The following is an 11,112-nucleotide window of genomic DNA, read 5'->3' as shown; positions in this document are numbered from 1 at the left end:
ATGCATTTGTATTGACTGTTTAGCCATAGTGGACATAATGCATATATTAGTTAGTAAACATTCTGTATGACAACGTTAGCGGTTTGACAAAGTAGCAGGAGGAAAAACATTAGCCTTTTTTAATTAAAAAAAAAATGTCTGCTGCTGTGGACTACTCTTCCAATGATGCTCAGCCAGCATTATGGTGGACACCTGGCTGGCTGAGAATCATGGGAATTATAGTTCACAGCTGGTATCTGCAGCTTTACTGTTGCTGCACTTCCCATGACGCTCAGCCAGCATCATGGAAGTATGTCTGGCTAAGCCTCATGGGAATTCAATTCAATGTGTTTTTTTTTAAATATTTTTAATATGCATAACTGTGCTGTCAAAAACGAAGCGTGTTTTAAGTGGCGATGCAAGCGCGGCATTGTAAGGTGCAATTGCTTGTATTGGCGAGTTAGAGATAAAAAAAAAAGGGGGTCCCTCATTCACATTTTGAAATGTTGGGAGGTATGCATACATAATACTGTATCACTAAAGGCATTTGGTATGAGACCATGATTATGAGTGTAAGGAGATGTGTGGTTTCAGTGTAAATCTTCCCAAAATAAAGTCCTGGAAGCAAGCCACGGCCCTCTGTATAAGCGTGCGTCCAGGCTCCAGGTTGGAGTACCCAAAAATCTTGTCTCAGAGTATACAAATTCATAACGGCTAGCCAGCGACACCAAAACCTCCCATGTGGGTATAAAAAGCCCTTTTTTAATATTACAATATTACAATTGTAAGCAATAAGTCCAACAGCACGAGATATTCAGTACTATTGGGTATCAATACAAATCCCTGGAAATATTTAAATGCATTATATTTTATTATCTGTTTCCAACAATAATCCATAAAATAAAAAGAATTCTCCTTTTGGCATTTTTTTTCTGAATGGAGAAGTCAGAAAAAAAAAAATCTTGTATTAATAAGTCAGCATAGGTTAAAGTGAACGGGGGAAAGAAAAAAAAAGTTTTAAGTGGGAGATGGTTGAAGTCACAATGGAATAGCCGGTCCCTTTTCCTTATTAACTGCAAGTACTGTAAACGGCATTTTTTTTGTTGATTTGTTTTAAGGATAAGGTTTTATTATTTGTAGAACAAAAGGAGAAAAATACAGTAATCCTGCCAGGTGCAAAGTGTCTGCTACCTGGTCTTGCGCGTTAATGCCAAGGCTGCAACTGCTGTTGGTCGTACTGTGCAATCAGTTTCTTTATGTGTGCCAGTTTGTTGTGCAGATATTCACATCTGTTTTTCTCTTCGCTGTAGTTTGGGTTAGTCTGCAACGAAAATTAAACAGTGTACTTCAATGAGAGTATGATCAGCCATCTCTACACACAAAAACAAACAACGGTTTTAAAAAGTCATCCATGGGAGGTGGTTAATAGTTTCTTTACTGGAGTACAGACGTGAGAGAAAAAGGTCTCCAAATATTTCATGAAACCAATAAAAAAGTAAACCATTTAAATGTAAACATGACAAAAATAAATAAAAAAAGTCTGCCTCTATCAAAACAAACTTTTTTTAAAGCCATATCTAGTCACCAAAAAACTGAACACAGTACTACAAGAAAGGTGAAGTTGGCTCTGTATAATGAGTAGTATTAGTAATGTCCTACAGAAATATCGGAAGCAGGAATCTAATCCGACTATTTCACATTTTCTGCTTATTGGCTATGGTTAATAGAAAAATAGCTTATAAAGTAGTTTAAACACGGGGGTCCCAGCATTCTCGTCTCCTGCTATACATACAACTTTATAATGGAGAAGAGGACATTTATTGACCACATTACCAAACATGAAAGCAGCAACACAGTCAATTAAGGTGAAAGGAATCCGCGAGGCATTTAATATACAGTTGTGTGAAAAAGTCCCACCACAAAAAATAAAATGAGAACATTTTGTCGTCATTTATTTTATAGCCAACAGTGGCCCAAAGTTGGATTTTGGTGCTTATAGGCTCATGCGTTATTAAGGTATGAAACAAGTATTGTACCCACAGCACCCTCAACCTAATGAATTGAGATTAGTAGGGTGAGGAGTTTGAAGTCCTTGGCAAACAATAAGGCCTGATTTGGGACAACACAGACCAATTAAATCTTGCCCTGAGACTCAAGTTCTAAGAATACAAGGTTTCGAAGCCACACCATACCACATATTTTGTAACACCTTTGGAAAACAGTTGTTGAAAGTCATCGGTCTCCAAAGGGTTACACCTGGATGGCCCTTTAGAGTTCCTGAACAGCATTCCATAGTAAGAGGAGTCAAAGTGTGGCAGACACCGACCTTGTTGTATCAGGCAAAAAGCAAATACTGTATTCCACATTAAGAGCCTCGTCGCAGCAGTCAAGTGCGGCACTGGCATTGTGGATATACTTCAGGGCATGGAAACTAATCACTAAAAGTATTAATGAATTCTGCTTTGTGTCCAAATACCACTGCAGGACGTCGAGCCATCTGTGAGCTGAAGCACAATCCTGGTCGTGTAGCAAGACGATTGAAATCCCACACGTCTACATCAGAATTATTAAACAATACATGTATTAGGTTTTAATGGCGCAGTCCAGAACTGAACCCCATTAATGACGTGGCGGGACCTGACCAAGCAGTTTAGGTTTGCAAATGGACAAAAGAAATCAGATTTAAAGCAGTTATGCATGGGCCAAAATTCCTCTGCAGTGCTGTGAGATGAATTTCTTTATCAAAATTCGGTTTCTTCATTCAGTTTTGCTTTTCTCTAATATTAAGTTTTGGTTGAATATCTAACATTCAGCGCAAAACGTTTGCAGAAAACCGGACAGGGCAAATGCTTTTTCACACAACTATATAATCACATACCTATAGATTTGAATGAATGACGCGTTCTTATCCAACACATTGGAAACAATGCTTTAGGATTAGGTATATTACTCAAACAGATGTTGCCATCGTAAATGAGGATGGCAACACAGCACATCATGTTGGACAATTCATGTACTACTATACCTACCTTTTTAATTTTGCGGTACTCTTGTAATATCTGATCATGAATGGTCTGTAAAGTACAAAAAAAAATCTATTAGAAAGAAAAAAAAAAAAAAAAGAAAAAAGGAAGAAGGAAGAATAAAGGGTTCCAAGCAGAGAGGCACGGATATTAGTGACCCCTAGTGATCAAATTGCAGTATCTGAGAGCTGAGCAAAGACTGTTAACTAACGGGCATTTGTACACGGAAAGAAAACTGATCAAGTTTAGGATTGCTGGGCGTCCTAAATACCTCAGGGGTCTTTTCTCTTCTGAACAAATATCACTTTTGTACATTAAACTTTTAAGCCTTACACTAGAAGTGCTTTAAGGTTCAGATCTTCTTCTGGATTTACTGGGGTACATTAATACATCATAGCCAGATGATGTGAATGGCCCATATTCCATTGCTAGGGCAATAAAATATTGCAGACTGGATGGAGCCATACGAACATTATTGCTGCCCACGTTGTTGACGTGGCTGACAATGGTGATTGCTAGAGCGGCAGTGGTGCAACCCCTGCAGTTCAGGTGGGTAGCGCATGCCTGGGCAGAGGGTACTCCTCGTTACAGACCAATCTAATATTCATTGGAAAAGTAACTTTTTTAATGGACATACAAACATGGCATCTTTACAAATAAGCTACCTTCAAACTTCACAATGCTAATCAGACCTATCACCAGCAAGGATGCATCCACCACACATCAGTCCAGCCTGTTATACAGAACAGCCCTGACAAAAGTGCTAGAAATTTGTACATACAGGCAATTACCAAGAGCATTGCAGATCATAGTGGTATCACTTTTGTGAAGGCCCAAAGAGTACAGTTGGAGAAGTACAGCTTGACGTTCATGGCAAGAGGCAACTGCTGCATTGACCATAGGAGAGGGGGTGATGCAGAGAAATGCCATCATCAGGTAGTATGGGGGGTGATTACGCAAAGGATGGTGGTGAGGAGTTGGGATGTAGTAAGCAATCTGGATGTGAAGCAGTGTTGCATGTGGATAACAAGCCACGGTGAATGGAGGATTGAATGTACGTGATATGAGGGGAAGTGGATGGATAGTAGGCATGATGTATGGAGATGACCATCTGCAGTGTTGAGGATGGGTGCCAAAAAAGTGCACATGGTTTTACTAACGGGCAGACCGAATAGTGGTGGTGCATGTGTAACCTTAATTCTCTCTGCCTGAACAGCTATGCACATGGGTTTACACAGCATTTTCGTGAAAATGGCAAGTGATGCGCACATATACATATCCTGTACATGCATAACTGGCTACAGCGATCTCCACGAAGGATCACTTTCAGTCATATTTGTAGTTATTAATCTCTACCCTGCTGGGGCAAATACACTGGTCAAAACGAAACGCCGGGAAAGTAGGCATTCTGTTTGCTAAAGACAGGTGATTGTTTTGATGGGGTTTTTTCCCCTGCAAATACCGTTAATGCTGCTAAATGCATGGATTAAACACTAGAGTAATCAATGCAGCATAATGTGTGTACCTTGTATTCCTCTGTGCCCTGGCAGAGCTGTTTGAGCTTAGAGTCCAGCTGTGTAAACCTGCGCGTTATCCGTTCTATCCTGGCATGCAAGTCCCTGTATTCATTGTACTCCGCGTTGAAGTCGTTTTTGTAACTCTGCCGCTGCTCCTGAGATGCAATTGCTGTGTATTTCCTAGGGGAAGAAATACAATTAGAGCATACCAAGGCATTCAAACTAAAAAAAGAGAAAGCGGAATTGGGACTTACAAAAAATAATCCGGCGTTTCCGACGTGGATGTTGGGACACTGGAATTACTGCACGGCCCATTCAAATCTAAAGGGAAACGCAAGCCACAGAATGAGCCTAGCAGTGCAAATACCATATAAGAAGCCGTTGCCGATCTCATCAGCATCAATGTACTCGTGCATAAGTTTTTTTTACTCGTTTCTCCTTGAAATAAACCCCCCCCCCCACCCAGTGTGTGGTGCCTGGACTTCAAAAATTGCTATTCCCATCATATGAATTGGGAATAGCTGAGCACTTACTGTGGATGTAGTCAATCCAAAAATTGTAGCACTGCCTCACCTATGGTATCCTGGGGAGATCTCCCCATTAAGCCAGAGTCCTTCACGAAGTTGCAGTTTTGCTTGTTCTCGGCTATCTTCTCCTTGGCTCGTTGCTTCTCTTTGTGCTTTTTGGATTTCCGTTTGGGTTTCCCATGAGGGGTGTTCGAGTTCTGTGTGGCCTCAGCAGTGAAGTCTGTCTGAGGTGGGTGGCCTAGCCTCTCAGAGGCCTCCTGGCTCACAAAGTCACTATGCTGGGTATCCGATGCGCTGGGATCTTGATGGGGTTGGTGAGGAGCTGGCAGGTGAGAGCTGGAACTGACTGGATCAGAGGAAAGCAGCTGGTTATAGGCAGACGAAGCATCCTTCCCGTTCGATGAATTCAGCTTTCCATTCAAAGGAGGCTGAGATCGGTGAGTAAAGTGGGAAATCCGAGGCTTCTTGTTATTCAATGGGTCAATGAAGTCTGGAGTCCGCTTCTGGAAATGAAAAAACACATTTTCAAATAAAATGTCCACTGAAGGAAAAAAAAAAAAAAAAAATAAAAAATAGGTGAAGCCGTTTGTACTTTAACAATGTCTTGTCAACAATCCTTTTACGTATTAACCTCAACAAATCCTGTCAGAATTTTATTTTCACCCCAATCTCACAAATGAGCCTCCTATTCTATAGAAGGTTTATTATAGTAATAGAGATTATTACACACACAGGTATTTCACATTGCCCTCCCTTAGATAGGGAACTCAACATTCCTAAAAGTAATTAGCAGAACCCCCCCCCCCCCCAAAAAAAAAAACAGCATAGATTGCCTTCTACATAACATGAATCCAGAATGGAAAAGATTTCATTTCTTAGCAAAGAGTTAATCATATAAAGAAAACAATACTTTTCACGCCAAATTAAGAGGAAACACCAGATGGCAGTATAACTGTGCAAATGTTTCCCAAATGTTTCGCAATACAGTTGCGTAAGAAGCACATAAAAGGGGGATCTAAACAAACTACACAAAGTGCACACTTAATGCAGTATAACCTCCTCCGACGGCTCGTGTATTGATTACGCAGAAACCCCCGTGCATTCGCAAAAACGGACAAAATTCTTACGAGTGTCTCTGCAACGGTCACAGCACTTCTATGATAAAGCCAAGACTTCCCCTCCTCGGGACCGTCACATGAACATACCACATGTGTGCGCTGGGAATGTTTATTGTGTTATATAGCACCATCATATTCCGTAGTGGTGTACAACGGTTAGACAAGACATAACAAGTAGTATACAACAAAATTTGACTTACAGAAAGGCAAGGAGGGCCTTCCTCTCTCGGTATATAAAGCAGGGGACGGGTAAAAAAGCCTTTTTGTATTTGCGCATAAAATGTAAACGCTAAAGGCGACAGTCAGAAGCCCTACGGCTGGGTAAAGTACAGCTGTAACATATAAAGATAATTCTAATCCATTAAAGATGACGATAAGCCACGTCAGAAGCTGAATCAGGCTGGAATCCGTGTCCTTTATTTACAGGATGGTGATTCATTTCCTGTAACCCTAACCATCAATGTATTCAGAACTGTTAGACACTTCCTGGAACAACGTAGTGCATCATAGATTTAAAAAAGGATTAACGGGCGAGCGCACACATACATTCTAAAAGAGATCGGTGTGGACTAAAGGACAAACATTTGTGATCCCCTATCATAACATTGTGGGCTGACTTCTACGGCCTGCGTTTTTTTGCATCACCTCGGTGATGTAATACTCTACTGAGTGACAGACATTTAACAACAAAGAGCCACCAAATGAAGAGTGAGCCAAGCTATAAATTCTCCTGCAGGCAATGTATAAGAGTCACAAACAAGCAATACTTTTAAAGCCAGGCTGAAGGGTTATTGTGTAGACTTTATAAATAGTTATAAACAAGAAATGTAGAATATTTGTTTAGGTCCTGACACCCAACAGATAGGAGGACTTAATATATTTTAAATTCATATTTAAATATACATCTTGCAGACTACATTGTGCAATCAATTCCGCACAGGCATTTTTAGTTGAAAGCAGAGGGCATACCATGGTATGCTTCTTGCACACTGGCAATTCAACAAGAATAGCTGCAGCCAATCGCAGCCAACGTATCTGACCACTGATGTTTTGCTAGCATAGACATGATTGGCTATTGCTTCAGTGAGAATGTGCAAGAATTGTACTAATGCTTCCTGGCATATGAGACAAGAGACTCATTGTCCAACTTCAATAACTACAGAACACATTGTCCATTTTGCAAGCAATTAGAGTACATGCAGAACGGCCACCAACATTAATTAAAATAAATTTTTAGGAATTATACCGTTCATTTAACACTGCCAAAACTAACCATGTGCAAACCAAATAATTCTCATACGTTGTGCGGTGACAACTGCAAAACACTTGAGCACTGGGGGAGCGAGAGGTGAGGTTTCAATAAATATACAATAAAAGTATCTAAAAATCTCTGCTTCTGAGATTTCACAAAGTTCTTTCCGCTATAAAACTTATTCCGATCCAGTTATTGCCTGAAATGGAAGGTACCTGAGGGAAAGGGGACGAGGAATTCACATTGTCTTTGGAAGGGCTCAATGGAGCAGTATTTGTAGACTGTCCAGCAGGGTTGGGTGGCTGGCAGAGCTTCCTGTAAGGGAAACATTCAATAGATCAATCAATAAATCAGAATAATCCATTAGCATAACACGCAAGTGTTTTATACAGACAGGAACACTTATTAAAGTGGGGTGTGCTCAGATTTAAGGCGACGAAGGAAAAGTGAAAATAAATTGCTTAAATGCATTAAAAAAAAGGTGTGCTGTACACAGAGCCCCAGAATTAACAGGAACATTGTATACATAGGCAATATTTGCCGACACTTGACTTTAAAGACTTACAGAACCTGTTCTGGTGTTAAAAACTTAGTAAATAAATAAAAGCCAGGAAATTTCCTGCTCAGGCTGGTAAAATCACCGTATGTGAGAGCGCATTGCAACCAATGTGGTTTGCACATGTAAACACCGATAATATGGAACTCATAGCAAATGTGTCTCCCAGAGATTGGAAACAAGTTTTACAGACACATACTGTGAACCATGTAACACATATGTTGGGTAAGGGTTGTCAATGTTTGCAACATATACAGCGCACCTCATCTGATGAGTTATGGTTTTTAATGGAAACTAGGAAGATTAATAAGACTCTACAACAGTATTTTTTACAGCAGGCATATATAGTCAAACAAAAACTAAGTGGCTCATGAGCAAAGGCAAGAAACAAAATATTCTAATTCTTCAAAACATTCCTTTTGTGAAGTAACTAAAAACAAGGTTACCGGACTAGTATCCTTTTTAGCAGCTGCTGGTCTCCTTCGGAGTAGCCAGGCCAGTCTTTCTGCAGATCCTTATACATACAGTCTTTCAAGGTATAAGTGCAGTCTTTGGCACCCAGACTGGCCACCTGAAAGCAAGAAGCAGTTTAGACATTGAGAATAACATAAGTGCAACAGAGCTAGAGGGCTAAAGAACAATATACCAATAAATATGGATAATTAAACAAAATTAATATTGGAATTTTTTTTTTTTTTTTAACAAAAGGGATTTTAAGGCAAAGCTTGAAAAGAGACCACTTTCAGCTCTCCCGTAAAGTTTCCCTGATTTAGTGGACACAGACCTCCATTCCTGAACTGTGTATGGAGAAGCGAATGAATGCAACAGAGGTACAGATGTTCCACGTTGTAAACAGAACTAGCTCTTCTTGCACGTGTGTAACGCTCAGTAGCACACTTTGGGCGACACTTTTGTCAAGCGGTTACATAACTCGAGCAGATGGTTTCAAAGTGTTCCACGCAACTGCTGCACTGCACAGCAAGACAAAAAGCAGCCTGGGTACACAAGACACACTTGAGGCTGGACAGTTTTTGCCTACATAAACCTAACTTGGAGTAGCTTTATTGGTTTTTATAGCCTACAATTTTCAATCTTATTAAGTAAACAACTCCAGCCATGAGCGGTATATAAAAAAAATAAGATACTCCAATCTTACTGCATCTCTCTTTGAACTAATTTGGATTCTGAAGCAACTAATGCCAGTAGGTGGCGCTGGAGAGTCACCAGAAATAGATACAGTAGAACTTAACCAGCAACAAGTATTTTACATACATCCTTATTTGTATTGCACAAAATTCACCTATAAATTTTACCCGAGTCTTCCTTGGTGTTATTTATATATTCGTTTTAAGAAATAAGGAAGCATTGCTAAACACCAACTTACATCCACCAGGCAAGAATGAAGAACGCAGAAATCCTGTAGAGCAAGGGATTCTGGGTAGGCATAGGCAAATAAGGTTAATGATTACCTCTTTTGCGTCTTCATGCACTCTATACACGGATCCCTTAGAGCCAATGTCTGCTGTGCTAGACAGCCTTTAAAGAAAGCATGCGACAGAGGCGCAGAAGCCACATAACCAAGTCACAGCCGTTTCATCTTGGATGGGACTCACCAGCATTAAGTTCCATTATTGGCTTATGGGTCACACTTAAAATAAGCTATGGCTAGGGACACTTTTCATAATGTAAAGAACTAGACTGCAGAACCAAAGGGTCCTGTTGTGCTTATAATGGATAAGGCAGATATTTCTGTCATCCCAAATAAATCGAAGGGCAAATTGGTGCGTACACACAGAGGAAGGCATACCCCTGGGCTGAACAAACCTAAGCGCTGCGTAATTTGTTGGCGCTATATAAATAAAAGATAATAACCCATCAACTCTGAAGCATTGATATATTTATGTATTTATTCACTGGAACATTGTTTGTAAAAAAAAATAAATAAAAAAAAAAAAAAAAGTTACCAGGTCTTTGTCCTTCGTGTTCAGATACTTTCTAATTTGGTGTTCACACAGAATAAAAAGTTAGAAGCTAGGATATGAATGATGCTAAAGCAAAAAAAGAAAAACGAACCAGCTAGTCATCAAATGGAACTGACCTGTTGCAGGAGGCTATCCAGAGAATCCTTGTCCTGAACGGACAACCCATCCTTCTGAAGGCGCAGTATGAGTTCAGGCTTCTTGTATGGCTTAAGGGCCAGTAAGTGCATCACTCTGTCCTTTAAGGGCCGCTGTGATAAGCCTGACGCGCTTTTCTTGATCGCACCGGCAATGTTAACAGGAGTAGGTCGCTTCCGGGAAGGAACCGCATCAGGGACTCCTGGGGCAGGCTTGCGGACCTGGACTTTTTTGCCTGGGGAAAAATAATGCAACCTATATTTTGAGAATATGTCGGAGTGAACTTACACACTTGATACACTACCAGCTTTAGTTTTTAACGCACTGGAGATTGGACAGAATCTGTTGAACGTTTACATTAATTGAGCTTATGTTCTCGTTATTTATCTTGAACTTAAACAGCAACTTCAGGAAGGAGAAAAAATAAAAAAGTACACAATTCGTGTTTAGACATGCTACCAATAATCCTCTGTAAAATCTTTTGATTTTCAGGAGTGCCATATCATACTTTTGGTTGCAGCCATGTTAGGTTTAGATAGTGTGACTGTGTTTAAGTGTTAAATAGCTTATTGCAGGGTATTTGCCAATTCCTTGTTTTGTATACATATAGGCCATTTGCGCAGAACCCCGAAGTCTGAAGATATGCTTTTTAAAGGTGCTTTCTTTTAGGTATTTCTATTGTACAAGCAAGCTTTTTTACATAAATTCAATAAAAAACGAAATTAAAAAAAATACATTGATTCTGGAAAATATGGTTCCCCCATGACAGATTTTTAATATGAATAAATGGCTTTGCATGGAGACCAATTTAAAACGTGAAATGTAAAATCAAAAGGCAGGTTAACAAGTTCACAGGTTGTTTTTTGCTCTTTATGAAGCCATGTTTCCACATTACTCTTTTGCCTCTTTGCTAAGCTTTGTTCGCTGGCGAGTTATAAATGATGGAAACAACCTCATGCCTCTGGGGAGAGTAGACTTACTACAGCTCTGTACTACATGATGAGCAAACACAGGCACACAGCC

General features: G+C 40.0%; 1 protein-coding gene across 1 annotated transcript in view; it reads right to left on the bottom strand.

Moving 5' to 3' along the window:
* Window positions 1-714: 714 nt before the first annotated feature.
* The window catches only part of ELL (elongation factor for RNA polymerase II), a 49,277-nt gene continuing 38,879 nt past the window's right edge, over window positions 715-11,112 (bottom strand). The window contains exons 5-12 of the mRNA XM_053465717.1: window positions 10,071-10,324; window positions 8,419-8,543; window positions 7,632-7,731; window positions 5,093-5,549; window positions 4,774-4,840; window positions 4,528-4,699; window positions 3,009-3,053; window positions 715-1,300 (exon numbers count right to left, since the gene is read on the bottom strand). Of these exons, the coding sequence (XP_053321692.1) occupies window positions 1,184-1,300; window positions 3,009-3,053; window positions 4,528-4,699; window positions 4,774-4,840; window positions 5,093-5,549; window positions 7,632-7,731; window positions 8,419-8,543; window positions 10,071-10,324 (1,337 nt within the window). The 3' untranslated portion in view covers window positions 715-1,183. The remainder of the gene's footprint in view (window positions 1,301-3,008; window positions 3,054-4,527; window positions 4,700-4,773; window positions 4,841-5,092; window positions 5,550-7,631; window positions 7,732-8,418; window positions 8,544-10,070; window positions 10,325-11,112) is intronic.

This window comes from Spea bombifrons, chromosome 1, assembly GCF_027358695.1.
Source record: "Spea bombifrons isolate aSpeBom1 chromosome 1, aSpeBom1.2.pri, whole genome shotgun sequence".
Classification (NCBI taxonomy): Eukaryota; Metazoa; Chordata; class Amphibia; order Anura; family Pelobatidae; genus Spea; species Spea bombifrons.
This window is presented reverse-complemented; position numbering and strand designations above follow the sequence as displayed.